This window comes from Odocoileus virginianus, chromosome 2, assembly GCF_023699985.2.
Source record: "Odocoileus virginianus isolate 20LAN1187 ecotype Illinois chromosome 2, Ovbor_1.2, whole genome shotgun sequence".
NCBI classification, from domain to species: Eukaryota; Metazoa; Chordata; class Mammalia; order Artiodactyla; family Cervidae; genus Odocoileus; species Odocoileus virginianus.
The window spans coordinates 20,333,539-20,351,179 of NC_069675.1; the positions used below are offsets into that span (position 1 = coordinate 20,333,539).

Sequence of the window (17,641 nt, forward strand, 5' to 3'; positions counted from 1 at the left end):
TAGACATGGATGAAGCCTGTCACTCTAGAAGGATCTGAAACTATTGCAGTGATAAAAAATTGTACTCATTGTTTAAGGCACTCTGTACCGTGGCACTCAAATATTGACTGACACAGATTCACAATCAAGCTCTAATTTCTGAAAACAATATAGCTCACCTTGTACATATTAAGCAAATATCTCCCTGCATTTGGGGGAAAATAAACCCTAGAAATTATGCTTAATTCTAGCATGATTTAGGAGGAAAGAGGCAGCCTCTGCCCAGGCTTGTTCAAGCATAATAATGGCAGTGTGACCATACTCTCCCGTCCCTGGGAACCCCCTGGAATCCATTATTTATGTAGTTACCGCTATAAGTGAGTGACCCCTATAAGACACCCTCAGAGTGTGAAGCCCAAACTCAGGAGCTCTCGTCCAGCAACCGAGACCACAGCAGAGTGCTATCCCCTCAGAGCCAGCCTGGGCTGCATCTGAAAATCACACCCTCAGTCCTAACTTGCTTACATTTGCTGTATTTTAATTTTACAAAGTACTTTTGTTACTGACTAGGGTTCTTGGCCTCCTTAATCAGTAGAAGTTGACAAGAGGCCAAACTTGGGCAAGGCTTTTGGGGGCTCCTACTGCAGCAGGAGGGAACAGAAACAAGTAGGTTCCCTTGCTCACTCCGAGGAGGGGTGAGCTGGCTCCTTAAATGGGGTGAGGGCAGGGGTGGATGCAGGGGTTAGGCCAGAGGGATGGCGTAGGTGGTCTGCCCACACACCCTTGGCAGTGCTGTGTGGGTTTTTGCTCTTTTTGTATCTTGTTCATAAGTTGCCCCACTGTCCATTTATGTAGTTATTTTTAGTCCCTTACATATATATATATATTTTTTTTTTTCTTTCTTTTTTTGGTTATTTTGTTGCTCCAGGAGACGTTTGCCTAGGTGCAAGCACTGCAGCAAAGAGCCCCAGACCCTAGCCTATAAGTCACTTTCACAAGGTCTTATTTTATGACAACCTCTCAGGGACATTTACACACCATTGCCTAGAAACAGAAATCTTCATGTCTACAGATCCAGTCTGCATGCTTTGATATAGGAAACTGCTCAGATAACAGAATGGGGAGGATAAAGACTAAAGTTCATTACTTGTCAGGGAGTTTGAGTTGTAACATTCAGATATGGAACTCCAAAAGGAAGAAGACAAAGCTAATGTTTTATCAACCTGACCACATCCCGAAGTGTTGAGCTATTTCCATGTTGGACAAAACAGCAGTGTGGCCTAATTTTGTAGCAAGAATTTCATTTAATATTGTTCCCAAATGAGATTCCTGTAAAACGAGTATTTGAGAAATCATTTACAGACTTCTCCATAAAATTAACATTAAAAGCTGACCATCTTATTAGTGCTTGGAAATCCAGTTTCACCTTGAGATACTACTGCATCCTGACTTGAATCACAAAGAATCCAATTTCATTTCTTATTTCAAAATTGTAATGATGAGCTTAAGAAATTTAGTTTGAGGTGAGGATTTTCTTATGAATGCCTTCAGTTAAGGCTTTCCAAACTTTTTCAGTCTGGCACATCTAGAGATCAATAGGATTTATGGGTTTTTTTTTTTTTTTATATAGTTAATTGTTTCAAATTACAGCAAAGTGATTCAGTTATACATATATTGAATATACTTCTTCATTCTTTTTATTACAAGATATTGAATATAGTTCCCTGTGCCATACAGCAGGTCCTTGTTAACCTATTTTATACATAGTAGTATGTACATGTTAATCCCAAAATCTTAATTTCTTTCCCATCTCTCTACCTCCCACCCTGCTATACCCTTTGATAACCATAAGTTTTCTATGCTTGTGAGTCTATTTCTGTTTTGTAAAGAAGTTTGAATCACTTTTTTTTTTTAGATTATACATAAGTGATATCATATATGCCAGGGGCCCCCAACCTCCAGGATTTAATTCCTGATGATCTAAGGTGGGGCTGATATGCTTGAATCATCCCCAAACCATTCCCCCCAGTCAAGTCTGTGGAAAAGTTGTCTTCCATCAAACTGGTTCCTAGTGCCAAAAAGGTTGGGGACCACTGATATATGTGACCATTTGGACAGTCTAGGAGGTTTCCTGCAAACTTAAAATAATAGCTTGAAAGGTGAACATCCTTCACTGAGGTGTTTTTGTTGAGTCAGTGTGAATTCTGTCTGTAGTGGGAAACCTGCAGTAACTCTACCTGAGGGCTACACATACAAGAATACATCTTCCACTCATTTCTTCTTGGACACTGAAAACTATCTAGCCAAGGTAAATGTATTCATATTTTTTTCAAAATGCGAGTGCCACATTAACCTAAGTGGTGACTGAAAATAAGCACTCTCATAGAAGGTATTTTTATGGCTGTAAATTTGACACTAGCAAGGCAACTTTCTCCATGAACCTGAACCATGCCAACTATGTTCTGAGAATACCATTAAAATTCCCCTTCCGGTAATGTGACATGTGGCCCTTAGATCCGAGCGAGTTCAAAAGACAGAGTAAGACTCATAAATGGAAAACCCAAAAGAGAATGAAAACACCCAGGTTGTTCTGCTTTTAAGAATAAGAGTGTTACTGATAAAACCAGCTCACATTTTAATAACAAATAACTCAACTTTTTTTAAGCTGAATTTTAATGAGTAAAAATAAATCCCTCACAAATGAAGTTTACATAATGACCTATGGCTGAAAATGAAGTTCTAATTTTTCTTGCTCACATGATTTTTTCCCTTCTCTGTTCTGATTTCTCTCAGTTGAGCTTTTATGACAGAAAAAAAACAACTGGTATTTCTCCTCATGCCCCCTTATCTCACTCTAATAAAAAGCAGGAAAAAATACAGAGATTAAAACAACTGTATTAAACGTTCACTTTTGTGTTATCAGATGCATTTCATTCATTCCAGGGCAGTCAGAGAGAAAAAAAAACAGGCAGTTGGTTTTTAAGCTGTTTCACATTGACACTCCCAACTGTGCCAGGAGTGCCCACTGCTTGGTTAGCAATACTCAGTCTGGAAAATGGCCCCAAAGGTGTGCGTGGCTGCAGCTGACTCAGCAGAGCCTGCCCTGGTGGGCTCCTTCCCCAGGGCAGCCCCCACGCGCTGCAGCTGGATGTAGAAGGGCTGGTATCAGTTCCCAGCTGAGCAAGCAGGCGAGGAGCGAGCACTCGCCGCGACAGGTCTTTACTGTGTGGTGACAAGTTTCACAATCATGCTGATGATCCGTGACCCTCGAGGACAGGTGCACAGATCTATGCTTGGGTTTTTTATCTTATCCTGGAGGAGCTGGTCAAGTTCACAACGAAGTTCCTTTACTAATTCAGCCACCTAAAATGAAAGTTGCAATGTAAGCAGTGCTTGGACCACCAGGGGAGGAAATGTGGTTAAAGGAAATTCTCCAGTTGTGATGATCATTGTTCTAGGTCTCTGCTATTAATTCCACGGGGGGAGAAAGAAACACTTTTTTCCTTGTAAAAGTGCTTCTAAAGTTTCTTGGTGCAATTATAGGAACATACAGCTCTGTAGTGTACTAACTGGGGGGCCATTATAAAAAGGCCCCTCTGTCACATCTCAAAGAAAAGATTAAATCCAGAAATGGCTTTTATGCGGTGTTCTGCATGTTAAAGCTTGGTCAGCTTTTACAATTAGCTCCGAGAGGAGAATCAGGAAAATGGAGAATTAAAAATGGTGGACATTAAACCAAAAAATCTCTTTAACTTTGGAATTTTTATGCATTGGTTGGTGAGGAGGTGGGGTGCGAGGCAGCACCACATTGCTTGTGTGATGCAGTGCCACTGTGGATGTCTTACCAACATCTGTCTGGCTCCTCCTCCACCATGTGGCGGCCCTGGAGTAGACACTCTGATCTAATCACATAGGCTCATGCCATGCACCAGAGTGAACGGTTCAGGGGATTCAGGCCTTAGAGGCCATGACATTCTTCAGTGACAGGAACTGGTTTAGAAGAAGAGGTGTGCATTCAGGAAAGCAGCATTCCGTCTCCACTTTGGGGCAGTATGTGCTGCATGGACATGAGGCAGTAGCTACAGCCATCCTATACCAGGGGCCAGTCAGGCTTTTCTCGTTAAACAGTTGAATCAAACCAACCCTGCCTGGCCCTCCTGACCTGTACTGTCCCATGTGGCTAATCTCATGGCACATGAAATGTGCCTGGTCTAAACTGAGATGTACTGTGATTATAAAATACATACCAGATTTTGAAGACTTAGTATGAAAAAGAATATAAAAATCTCAATTTTTTATATTGATTACATGATATAATGAAAACTTTTTAATGTTTTATGCTATATAAAATACATTAAAATTAATTTCACCTATTTACTTTTTTAAAATGTGGCTACTAGAAAAATTATTAGGTATGTGCACATATATTTTTCCTAGACAGTGCTGCTTTAGACTTTAAAGGGAATTCATTGGTGTATTTCACTGTAATGTTTGAATTGGTATTTCTGCCCCCTGCAATAGAAGATTAGAAGATTTCCAACAGATGCAAATGTTAAAATTTTTTCTTGAATATACTCTCCCTTAAATGTTTTCTCGAGACTCCATATACTAATTTGATACCTGAGAATAAAAACATTTAGACCCATTATCTTTTTTTTTTAATGGTGGCTGTGGAATCAGGGTAATTTTTACTTACTTCTGCTCATCTGTGTTTTCTTTGAATCTGCACGTCTGTTACAGAAAGCTCCGACAGCTCACTCACGGCTTCTGTCCTCTCGCACCACTGCCCTGGGCTCTCCCTCCCAGTGCACGTCTTCAGCCCTCACCACGGCTCCACCCTGGCCGTGCTGCAGCCTCAGTCTTGCTCAGTGTCCCCTGCACACGCGTCATTCACTCTAACTCAGCCCTGTCGTCCTTGTTCCCTGAATGAATGAATGCCCTGTACTCCACATTACCAGAGCCCCATCCCTTACCTGATGGGAAGCGGCTGCAAAGCGGATCCAACCATCATCCAAGGAAACAACAAACTCTCCCTTTTGGAGCTGCACATTCACCTGGCCTCCTCCAAACAAGACCAGTGGGTACACAGACACCATGCTGCAGTCTCGGATGAACACGCGACTCGTTTTGATCTTCTCGTGGTACACCAGGTAGGGACTGTCAAAGTGTCTGACCTGGAACATGACAGTGATGTCACTGCGACATATGCAGAATCCCACCAGCCCCGGGGATTTACCTGTCACCTGTCCAGTGACCCCCCAGATGACCGCCAGCCTGTAACTTCCCCTCAGCTCTAGCCTTGTACTTGCAGCTGCCTACTGGATGTCTGCACCTGGACAGCTAACAAGTATCTTGGACTGCTTATGTTTAAGGGAACTCTCCATTTTCCCATGCTTGTCGGGTTCACTATCTCAGTGAGTGAGACTGCCATTCACCCAGTTGCTCAAGCCCCAAATTTAGAAGCATCCTTGATTGCTTTCTCTCCCTCCCTCTAGCTCTATCATCACTAAGTCCTGATGGTTCTATTTTCAAAATACACAATGAACTGACATAGTCTCTCCACTTCTACAGTCACCACCTTGTGCAAACCATCATCTCATGCAGACCACTGCAGTGGCTTCCTATGTACTTGCCCCTTTGCATCCTCACAGTTTCTTTTCCATACGGCGGCCACAGTGACCTTTTAAAAACCAGGTAGGGCTCAAAACCCTCCAGAGATTTCCCAAGGATAAAATCTTAGATCTTTACTGTGGACTACAAGGTCCTACACAACCTGATCCCTGCCTGCTTATCCCAACTCTTCTGGCACCGCCACTCCTAACCTTCCCCCTCATTTGCACTGGTTGTCTTCTTGCATTTGCCGGAACACACCAAATGTGCGCTCATCTCATGGTCTTTGCATTTATTTCCCCGGCTTGGAATGTTTTCTTTTTAGATACCTGCATGACTTGCCCTTTACTTCATTTAGGACCTGTCCAATTATTTCTCCTCAGAGTTCTTTCCTGACCACACTATATAAAACAGCTCCTCTTCAGAGGGGGAGGGATAAATTAGGAATATGAGATTAATAGATACCACTGTATATAAAAGATAACAAGGATTTACTGTACAACACAGAGAATTATAGTCAATATATGTAGTAACCTATAACATAAATGAATCTGAAGGTATATACCTTATTTACAGTATTGTGTTAATTTCAACTATAGTTAAAAAAAACCCCTCTCCTGTCACTCTCAATCTCTTATGGTTTTATTTTCTAACATCTGTCATTAACCTGAGATTGTTTACTTATTTCTTGCCTTACAGAACATAAGCTCCCTGAGGGCAGAGACCGTGTCTCCCTAGCTCATCTGCTGTCCTTCATGGCCTACAACAGTGCCTGGCACAAAGGTGGTGGCAGGTACTGATTGGATGCATGGATGACTTAGATTTACTGCAGAAATGTCATGGTAATCTCAGGAGAGGAGTGGAGATAATTTGGGCCCCTGGTTGCTAAGTACACATGCAGTGGAGAGGGCAGATGATCTCCTAGTCCTCAGACTCTTCTGAGCTTAAGGAGATTTTTTCATGCTTTGTTGACACTTCATTTAGTAGTTCCAGGGGTTGACCAGCCCTCACACTTCAAACTCTCTTCATTCTCTTTTCCTCCATCTCTTTATCAAGATGAACCTTTGCTGAACATCTGCCTTCATGCTGGAGAGGCACTGTGCTAGACACTGAGAATGTGGAAATAAATAAAATTCAATTCCTGTCTTCAGGAATTTCAAAAGTCTATGAATGAGACATACCATAAACCATAAAAGAATGTGATAAATGCAACAGTAGAAGAATGCTTACTATACAGTGGTGGAACAGGAGGAAGGAGCAACTTGGAGAAGAGCACTGGACTTGAAGGATAAGGAACCTGCTGGGGAATGAGAATGCCACTCCAGGCACAGAGAACAGTGCGTCCTGTGTCACGGCTCTGGGAGATACTGTCGGTGGTCTGGTGTTGCCTGGCGCATAAAGAATGACAGAGGGACCTGGGGCGGGGGGACGTGGTCTAAGAAGGGGCGAGATGTGAAAGGTTATAGGAGAGTTTACAGTAGACTCCACATACAAAGAGACTCCACAGATGAAGAGTTTTAAACAACGGTATGACATGAACAAAGGTGTGTTTTGCAAAGGTGGGCTTCCCTGGTGACTCAGGTGGTAAAGAATCTGCCTGCAGTGCAGGAGACCTGGGGTCCAAAAGACCCCTGGAGAAGGGAATGGCAGCCCACTCCAGTATTCTTGCCTGGAGAATTCCATGGACAGAGGAGCCTGGTGGGCTAAGAGCCTGCGGTCCAAGAGGCCGCAAAGAGGTGGACATGACTGAGTGACTAACACTCATGACAGGGTCAGAGGTGTGCTTTGTAGAGGTGACTCTGGAAGCAGCAGTATAAAGGGTTAGAGAGCAAGCACCAGAAGTAAGATGAGAACTTCAGGCAAGAGACAGATGTCTGGGGTCTGAGCTGAGGAAATGGCAGCAGGGACAAGAGAAGTGGGCAAATCTGAGATATGTCAGAAAGGTGGAATTGTTGGGACCTGGTGACCAATTAGATTAGCATCAGGAGAAAAGAAGCAGGGTTTATGTGACTCCAGGGTTCCAATTTGGTGCCATTTCACCAAGAAGAGGGAACAGACAGGAGTGAATTCAGAGATAATGAGTTTGGTTTTGCAGGTTTTGAGTTTGAGGCAACAAAAAGGCACCCAGATGGTGATTTCTAGCAAGAAGTCAGAGAAAAAACCAAGGATGGGAGACATCTGGAGTTTGTGTCAACATGTAGGTGGCAGTTAGAACTATGATGGTGTGCTCTGGTGGTTCAGGAAGATTATGTGCCCTGCAGTATGAACATAAGGACAGGGACAGAACCATGATTTCAGAGCAAGGGAGGAGAATCTAGTAAAGGAGCTATAAGGGGATGATCAGAGAGACAGAAGTGATATTTCAGAAGCAAAAAACATTAAAAATAGTGTCAAGAGGTAGGGAGGTCAGCAGTGTCATATACTACATGAGTCAAGAATGATCAGAAGCCGGAAATTTGTTCCCAAGATTTGACAACTTTCAAGTTATTCATGACTTCTGATGAATTTAGTGGGGTGATGGGGGCAGAAGCCGCCCAGCAAGAGGCTGAAGGAAGAGTGAGAGCTGAGAAGGCTGGATCAGAGTATAGGTCAAGGCCTCTTAAGGCACAGGATGGAGGCACAGGATTACATCACAACCTCTTAAGTCACTTCTGCAAAGAAATAATTTTGTATCTGAAAGCAGGCTTAATAGTTCAATTTCTAGCACATCTGTGCTTATTCAACCTTTCCCAAGTCAGCACCTAAGGACAGCAAGTGATAGAACAAAGTGTGGTGAATTAAGGGACTGTTTCTCACCCCAGGACCTGCCACATGTAAAAACAGCTGACCCTTGAACAAACAGGCTTTGAACCATGTGGATCCACTTACACTCAGATCTTTTCGTAGCTAGTACTACAGTACTACACAATCTGTGTTGGTTGAATCTGTGGACTTGCAAGCTGACTGTAAGTTTACCCAGCCATCCTGACCTGATAGTTCACCGATGAAGGGTGAATGTGTACATATCCATCATTCTTAGTGACAAACTTCAACTCATCTGATTTTGGCTGCATTCTGACAGCTCCAGTACTGGTCTTCTGAAATTTCCCCTCTGGGCTTTTCACCTAAACAATACATAGTTATAAGAAAAAATATATATATGTATTTCCATTGTAGGGTATATTCAGACACAAAACCAATCTTGTTTGAATGCCTTTGCTGCGTCTTCCCTCTTTAGTTTCCCTTTGAAAGCAGTATAAGCATGCTTGCTTTGTTTCTTTTAACCATGAAGAAGTGTGGATATGAGTGCAGTAGTCCTGGGTGACTGTACTGCACACCAGCCACATGGGGGAGACCATGCTGATGTTCCAGGTGTGCCCTGAGGATCGGGGAAAGAGATCCTGCTGGCAACACTGGCCAGGAATCCGCTGACACTTCCAGTACCAGCCCAATACTTCCAAATGAATTTTTCAAAACAGTAAAAAAAAAAAAAAAAAAGAAAAGAAAACTCTATGAATGAATAGATTGTTTCACTTGAAACAACTGAAAAGCTTATGTGCACACACGTACCCCATATTTACTGTAGAAAGTAACAGTACTGTGTAACACAGGGAACAATATTCAATATCTTATAATAACCTATAATGGAAAATAGTCTGAAAAAATATATATAACTGAATCATTGTTCTAAAACACACTACTGTTAATCAACTACACTTCAGTAAAATATACATATATACACTAGGAAAAATCTCTCATATTCTCATGATTAAGAAATAACTATTTGAGAAACACTTTAGTTTTCTATTAGATTTTTATAATATAGAAATGGAGGTAAATGATATAAGATATATACCAAAACTAATATAGGATCATTTTCCATATTTTCCTAAAACATAATTCTAAATTAGCACCTCACTGTAATGACATATAATAATTTAACCAATAAATTCCCTATTATTAGAGTTTTAGATCATTCATTCTAGTGCTGTTTATAATTGCAAACATTCTCCCAGCTGTATCTTTACATAAATATGCAATTATTTTCTAATAATAAATCCTTAGAAACAAAACTGCTATCTAGAAAGGGTGTATCAATTTATACTCTTACCAAGAGTAGAAACATTCATTTAAAAAAATTGTCAAATCACAATCACCCAAAGTCCACAGTTTATGTTAGGGTTCACTTTTGTTGTTGTATATTCCAAGGGTTTGGACAAGTGTGATACGTATCTATCATTATGGTATCATGCACAGTATTTTTACTGCCCTAAAAATCTTCTGTGTTCTGCTTATTCATCCCATCCACCCCTGATGTTTTGTCTCCACTGCTTTTACTTTAAAAAAAATCATTTGGAGAAGTTGAAAATGGTTTCAAAAGCATGCAAGCACTAAGCAAAACTGAGCCATAAATGAATTGACAGATGTCAACTGAGTATATAACAAAAAGTTAAATGAGATGTGCTTCAGTACTCTAACAAATTCACATTCTAAGTTTGACAGGGACGAGATGATCAAACCTCAAATAAAAGTCCAACAGTCCATTCAGGAATGGTTTCCAGAAGAGATCACAGATGTCCCATGGCAAAGCACTGACTTAATTTTGTTCTTATCTAATTTTAGTCCAGAGTAGACGGCATAATGGGAGTTGTAGCAGAATCAAATTTCGACCTAACCCTAGGTTAGTTATGCACAGACTGGCTGACAGTGACATTTATGCCCATTTTGATTTCTGGAATGTCATGTCAGAAGGATTAAAAAGGCACCTTCTTTTATATAATGAATGTGTTCTTGAAGAGTCTATATCTAAACACATTTGGGGAATTGAAGGGTTGGAAATATAAACAAAGTCTAAAAGGCTGTGTGTGTGTATCTTTAGATGATTAATGTGAGTGTCTTAACTTATGTCTCTTGGCTACAAATCCAACAAACAAGAAGTGGGAGGACCAGGAAAACATTGTTACCTGCACTACGTTTGGATACAGAGCAGCACACAGCATTGCTGATATCAACTTGGGGTTCTCAGCGTTTGAGTTTGCCTGTGAGAGAAATACAGCGTTAATCTTATAAATAATGTGGCTATTTCCGACTGTGCCTTGGAATTTACTATTATATTTCTTTTGATTTCTATCTTAAAAGCATCTGAAAAATGGACTACATTCACAGAGGATCCATTCCAAGAAGCCCACAATTACTTTCAAGATCTCTGCAAAGCAGTTATAAAGACAGTGTTCCTAAGGATCAGTGGAGAGAAAGATTCTGGTTTGTGAAATTTCCAGAAAGTATTAACTGCACTAAGAGTGACATCAGGTTCATCTTGAATTGTTCTTCCTATAGTTAAATATAAAACTATCCTTGGTTTGAAAAAGGCTGGTCTAATTAAGAAGACATTACTGGAAAGTCTGCTCTATCTCTGATGGGCTCACCAAAAATAAATGTAAATAAAAAACAGAAGCAACAAGAAGCAGAAAAACCCTTGTTTTTATGAGTGTTAGTTGACATTTGTGGAAAGAAGAAAATCAAGAATGCCACTAACCTATTGCTCCTAGGGCTTAAGTGAAGAAGGCCTACAGGTATTCCTCGGGTAATAGACTAAGTATATGATCATGAAAGAGAAATAAGAGCTAGCTGCATACATTTTACCTCTTCTCCTGTGGCATCCAATATACCATCTCCTCCTCCTTGGGCCCTTTTCTCAATTTCCCTTGCTCGGAGTCCCTCCTTAACAAAGCCTATGTCCGATAACAGTTCAGTGAACTGTCGTTTCAGGCTTGCCATTTCCTGAAACAAGTGGAGAAAGTCTTTAAGCAGAGACACTGACACATTAAAGGCAAGAATGACTACAAAAATGAATTACTTCAGTGGACAGTGGACTCATGGGTTTACCAGGCAAGTATGAAGAATATCTTGTCTGTTCATTCCCAGAAGGGCAGTTTTCACTTCAGACAGAGTAAAACTGTTACACAGAAATTCACAAAGTTCAGAAAATCCAAAGATCATTTAATTGTAAATTATGTTTTAAAAAAAAATTGGATTTTGCACAGGTCTGATTTTTTTCTGGCAACACTTAGGACAGCCAGAAATGTGGTTTACTGTGTTTGGAACCCTACTCAAGGTGCTGTGACCCTGTTCATTTTTCCTACTTTCTTTCTGCTGGGGTCCTTATAGTGCCTTCTCTGAGCTTAAAGTGGTTGGCATTCTCTCTCAATGGATGCAGAATACCCACCTCAGAAACCTTCCCTTTCTCTTACCCTGTGGACTTGCTGGCTCACATTTTCCCCTGGGAATAGGAATACTATTAAGTGGTTTAGATTTACACACCCATTCTGTAGCTGAGCACAAGTGTGAGAATGAAAAACACAAACCTCTTTTTGGCTTCTGTTCAAATACTGGCTATCAGACAACACAAAAGCAGATGACGCCAATCAAAAGGAATGGAGAGCTAAGCGATGGTACTCTGTCTCTGATGACAGTTTAAGTGTTTTCTTGGATTGTCTCAAGTACAGATGGGTAACACAGCAAAAATACAACTGGGATTCAAATATCCCAGAGTTCTTTTTCTTTTTTAATCTTAGTTGTTGTTGTTGTTTCAGTTTTACTTATTTACTCATTTTTTTACTTTCTGATATTGTATTGGTTTTGCCATACATTGACATGAATCCGCCATGGGTGTACATGTGTATTTCATGACAAGCTTTCATTAATATCTTATTAAACTAATCCTATACTCTAAGCTGGAATGTAGTGAAAAGAGGTAATGGATGAACCTCATAGATCACTGAAAAATCTAAATACAGCCTAAGGAAAAAGATTACATTTAGTAAATATATATATAAATATAAAAGATTATTTTTTACACTTAAAAGTCTTAAGGACTCAAGGAAATATTTATTATTGCACTTTACATATAAAATACCTTTAGACCAGTGGTTCTCAACCCTTGCAGCATATGAGAATGACTTGTTGAATTCACAACAAGAATAAACAGATAGATGCTCAGGCCCTACCCCTAGAGATTCAGATGTAACTGGCCTGGGATGGAATTTGGGCATTTTGCATTTTTTTTTAAGCTTCCTCAGGTGAATCTAATGTGTGGCCATGACTGAAAATCACTGCTTTTGTTATACTTAGATTAAAGCCAGAGCCTCTGTCTTCTCCACATGTCTCTTTGTAGTATACCTAAAGACAGAGAAGGAGAAGGCAAATACTGGGATGGTTTTGAGGTCTCTTATGTCACTGTCAATAAACAAACTCATTCATTCATGCATTCAATGAACTTTACCAGGCATCAACTATGTTCTAAGTACTCTTCTAGGCACTGGGGATATAGAACTGAAGAAAACATAAAATGTCTGCTCTGACAGTTCTTATGGGGTAGAGAGGTAACTAGTTGTCAGGTATGAACATTAGTTTTGTGTTCTATTCCAAAACATCATCTAATATGGAAAGAAAGTCCTTCCACCTCCCTACCCTCAAAATTTGAGTGAAATGGAGGCTCTATAAATACATACACCGTTATTATTCTGGATTTTCATGCTACTATGGAAAGGGGCCCAAAATATTGTCACAACAGAAGACAGAGCCCTGTCTATTATTACACAGAAGATAATAAACCTTTCTCATGTACTCGTTATTGACATAGTAGCCTCTGATGGACAAAAGAATTAATAAAGAAAATCTGGTTCACTATTTGTTCTTTGGTTTTAGGGAGAAGGTATGGGGCTTGGGGATGGTCATAGATCCCTTGAGACTCGATGAAAGCTATGTTCTCTTTGTCCAGGATAGTGCACATATGTGTAAGGGCATGACTTTGCAAACAATTTCAGAGGGTTATGGATCCAGGTTAAGGATGTTTGGTATCATCACTGAAAAAAGTGACTTCTAGTAAGCAGTAATCTTCAGAATGGCTACATTCCCATAGCCTCCATGTAAGTTAAACACAGATTCACTGAGAAGAGGAAAAACGGGTGAATTGAAAGGTTCAGCACAGAAGGCCTGATGTCATAGGCCAGGAGTCCGTTTTACACAGCTGGTGAAGCCAAGCATATTCCAAAAATAATATTTTCAATATCCAGGTAGGACAAGCAAGATAAAGTTGCAGCACCCCCTGGTGCACTACTACAGTAAATGAATGAAAACAAATTTCCACAGAAACAACTCACCTGAAGAACTCTTCCTGACAAGAAGTTTTGTCTGCAGTAATTATAACTTGCACGCATACCTTCTTTCATACTTAGTTGCCATCCCTAAATTTTGGAGAAAATCAAAATGTTATTCTGTCTTTAGTGCCAACTCTGGTAATAAACCTCAGCTATTAGCTTATATACTTACCTTATATGCTCGTAGAAGGGCCAGATAATCACTGTTTGCAAACGCAAATTCTAGCTTTTTCTGGTTAGCTTCCTCTTTTTTGTCCCAGGGAGATACCTAAAGGAAGAAAGCCAGGTTTGAAGGACACATTTTATCCAAGGTTTCAAGTGGCACTTTGCTACCACTGAAGTCAGGTGCTTGGGAAGTGCTTTGTGTGGGTCACAGTACAAAGTGGGTGACTGGTTAAAAGTAATTATGGTGGTTAAGTGCCAAGCCAACAGTCCTAATTGTCTGTGTGAGTCCGTCTGCCCACTCAAAATAACCTCTATTGGATCTTTTACTTCCTAGTGGCAAGATGTCAAAGAGCTACTCACTCTAAAAGCTACATCTAAAACCCAAGATTCTGTTAACTCTGTGATATCTCCATTTTACAGACTCTTTTTCATCTTTTATACTTAAGTCTCCCCTATTTCTATAGCCATAATTCATGCTTTTTCCTCTGAAAAATACAGGTTCTCCTTTTCCCTAGAAATTAGTGACATTAACTGAGAACTTAATTTTCACTGCCTTCTTTCACTATAATATACACATGTATCAATATAAGGTACACATGTATCAATACTAAAGATACCAGCATGTTACACTGAGGCCCTAGTATCACACTGAAAGTCATTCTAAACCAACTATGGTGCTTCTTTATAAATTTGTATATCTGCACACCTTTATAGCTAACAATAATATTAAAATTTTATTTATTTCTACTTGAAAATAAAATTTCTTCTGTTTTAGGAAGGCTAGTGGGGAAAGGATTACATTTGGGAATTAACATTATGCTTACAGAACCCAGCAAAGGACAGGTGTTCAGTTTTGGCTAAGGGTGACACCAGTATTTCTAATAAACAATTTCTATATTCCAGTAAAAGAAAACAGCCAATGAGAGGTTATTTAGATTATGTGAGAATAGGCAGTGGAGGTCTTGCTCACATCAATACTGACTGTATGTTGCTGAGTAAGCTACATCACCTAGTCTGGTCCTTGGTTTTGTTATCTGTTGTTAAATGAAGGGGCTGAACTAAGATCTTTTTGTAGATCTGTGAGTTTACAATTCCATGAAGTATAACATTAAAACTGAAAAAATTATTACATCTATCTATTCCCCTATCTATCTGAGATAAGCCCTGGTGAAAATAAAGGCAGAGTGACACTCTACGCAATAACAGCTGAATATTCATTCTCAAGTCTACATGGGATACTTTCCAGGACAGAGCATATGCTTAGCCATAAAACAAAGATCATAATAAGTTTTAAAAGACTAAAATAATAAAAAGTATATTCTCTGACCACAACAGAATGAAATTAGAAGTCAATAACAGGAAAAAATTGGGAAACTCATAGATGCCATGGACATTAAACAACACATGCCTAAATAACCAATGAGTCATAGAAGAACTGAAAAGGAAAATTAGAAAATACTTGAAATGAATGAAAATGAAGACACAACATACCAAAACTTATGGGATGCAGCTAAAGCCGTCCGTAGAAGAAAATTTATAGCTGTATATGTCTATATTAAAAAAGAAGAAAGATCTCAAATCAATAACCTAACCTTTCACTTTAAGACACTGGGAAATGAACTAAAACTGAAACAAATGGAAGAAAATAAATCACAGAAATTAATAAAATAGAGAACAGAAAAACAGTAGGGAAAAATCAATGAAATCAAAAGCCGGTTCTCTGAAAAGATCAACAAAATAGGCAAGCTGATCAAGAAGAAGAGAGAAGGCTCAAATTACTAGAATCAGAAATGAAGAGGGACATTACTACCAAGCTCTCAGAAATAAAAAGGACTATAAAATACTATGAATGTATATTAATAAGTTAGGTAATTTAGCTGAAATGGACAAATTCCTAGAAAAATGAAAATGACTCAAAAAGAAACAGATAATCTGAATACACCTATAACAAGTGAAGAAGCTGAATTATTAAAAAAACTAACCACAAAGAAAAGCCCAGGTGACTTCACCACTGAATTATACCAAGCATTTAAAGTATTAATTCCTCACAAAATCTTAAAAAAAAAAAAAAAAAACGGTTGGCAAGAACACTTCCCAAATTACTATGTGGCCAGTATTACTCTGACAGCAAAGCCAGATAAAGACATCACAAGGAAGGAATACTACAGACCAGCATCTCTCATAAATATGATGTAAAAATCCTCAAAACACTAACAAAGAACAAAGTTGGAGGACTCATACTTCCTGATTTCAAAACTTACTACAAAACTATTCGAGTTTTGTATTTTGAATCAAGACAGTGTGAAACTGGCATAAGTAGACATATAATTCAATGGAATAGAATTGAGAATTCAGAAATAAAACCATGTATTTATGGTTAATTGATTTTTTACAAGATGCAAAGACCATCCAATGGGGAAAGAATAGCCTTTTTAACAAATGGTGATGGGACAACTGGATAGTTGAAGAATGAAGTTGGACTCTTACTTCACATTATGTACAAAAGCTAACTCAAAATGGAGCAAAAACCATAATGTAAGAGCTAAAACTACAGAACTTTTAGGAAAAAATATACAGATACATTTTCATTACTCTGGATTTGGCAATGAATTTTTAACCATTACAGCAACAGTTTGAGCAACAAAAAACTAAATAAACTGGAACTCATAAAAATAAAAAATTTTGTATTTCAAAGAACAGATCAAGAAAGTGAAAAAGGCAAACCACAGTACAGGAGAAAACATTTGCACATCACATATCTCTTAAGGAACTTATATCCAGAATATATAAAGAATGCTTAGAATTCAATAATAAAAGGACAAATAACCCAATTAAAAAATGGGCAAACTATCTGAATAGACATTTCTTGTCAGATATACAAATGGACAAGAAGATAATGAAAAGGTGTTTAATATCATTAGCCATTAAAGAAATACAGATCAAAGACCACAAATTCACAGCATGTAGGATAGTTAAAAGAAAAAAGTCAGATAATAGTGTTAGTAAGGATGTGGAGAAATTACAATCCTTATAAAATGCTGGTGGAGTGTAAAATGCAAATACTCTAGAAGAGTCTAGAAGTTCCTCAGAAAAGTTAAATAAACAGCTAGTATTTGACCAAATTATTTTACTCCTAGGTCTTACACCTAAGACAAATGAAAACATGTTCACATAAAAACACGTACATGGAAGTTTATAGCCAAAGGTGGAAACAATCCCAAATGTCCTTCAAGTGCTGCATGGATAAACGCAATGTGGCACCCCCATACAAAGGAATATTACTTGGCCATAAAAGGAATGAAGTTTTGATATATGCTATAACATAGATGAATCTTAAATGCATTATGCTAAGTGAAGAAGAAGTATATTGTTTCATTAATATGAGATGTCCAGTAAGAGGCAAATCTATGAACACAGAAAGCCAGCTGGTGGTTGCCTGGAGATGGAGGAGATGGGGAGATTGGAGGGAAATAGGAGAGTGACAAATAAGCTTTTTTATGAAGTGATAAAAACATTCTAAAACTGACTAGGGTGATGACTGCACAATGCTAAAAACTACAGTGCACTTTAAATGGGTGAATTATATTTCAATAAAGCTGATAAAATTGTAATCCAATGTATTTATTGTTTTTTAAAATCATGCAGGGACACTTATTTTTTTATTTTACTATAATGGGCAAGTAAAGGAGATACAGAAAAAGCACATTTAGATGATTTAAATAAGCTGGATCTCTAGTTCTTAATCTACT

At 38.9% G+C, this 17,641-nt stretch overlaps 1 protein-coding gene and 1 long non-coding RNA gene across 7 annotated transcripts in view; one reads left to right on the forward strand and one right to left on the reverse strand.

Moving 5' to 3' along the window:
* Window positions 1-2,857: 2,857 nt before the first annotated feature.
* Window positions 2,858-17,641, reverse strand: part of DHX57 (DExH-box helicase 57) — a 56,377-nt gene continuing 41,593 nt past the window's right edge. For 3 of the 6 annotated variants that reach the window (XM_020913757.2, XM_020913755.2, XM_020913756.2), the window contains exons 18-24: window positions 13,900-13,995; window positions 13,731-13,814; window positions 11,212-11,349; window positions 10,533-10,607; window positions 8,559-8,693; window positions 4,953-5,153; window positions 2,858-3,342 (exon numbers count right to left, since the gene is read on the reverse strand). In XM_020913757.2, coding sequence (XP_020769416.2) covers window positions 3,199-3,342; window positions 4,953-5,153; window positions 8,559-8,693; window positions 10,533-10,607; window positions 11,212-11,349; window positions 13,731-13,814; window positions 13,900-13,995 — 873 coding nt within the window. In that variant the 3' untranslated portion in view covers window positions 2,858-3,198. Of the gene's footprint in view, window positions 3,343-4,952; window positions 5,154-8,558; window positions 8,694-10,532; window positions 10,608-11,204; window positions 11,350-12,139; window positions 12,748-13,730; window positions 13,815-13,899; window positions 13,996-15,383; window positions 15,443-17,641 lie in introns of those variants that run through there. The other 3 variants (XR_002317841.2, XM_020913761.2, XR_002317842.2) reach the window with 3 other exon arrangements.
* LOC110150707 (uncharacterized) lies at window positions 5,042-17,503 on the forward strand. Its single transcript, XR_002317843.2, has 3 exons — window positions 5,042-5,129; window positions 6,289-6,382; window positions 10,708-17,503. It is a non-coding gene; the product is annotated as an uncharacterized lncRNA (long non-coding RNA).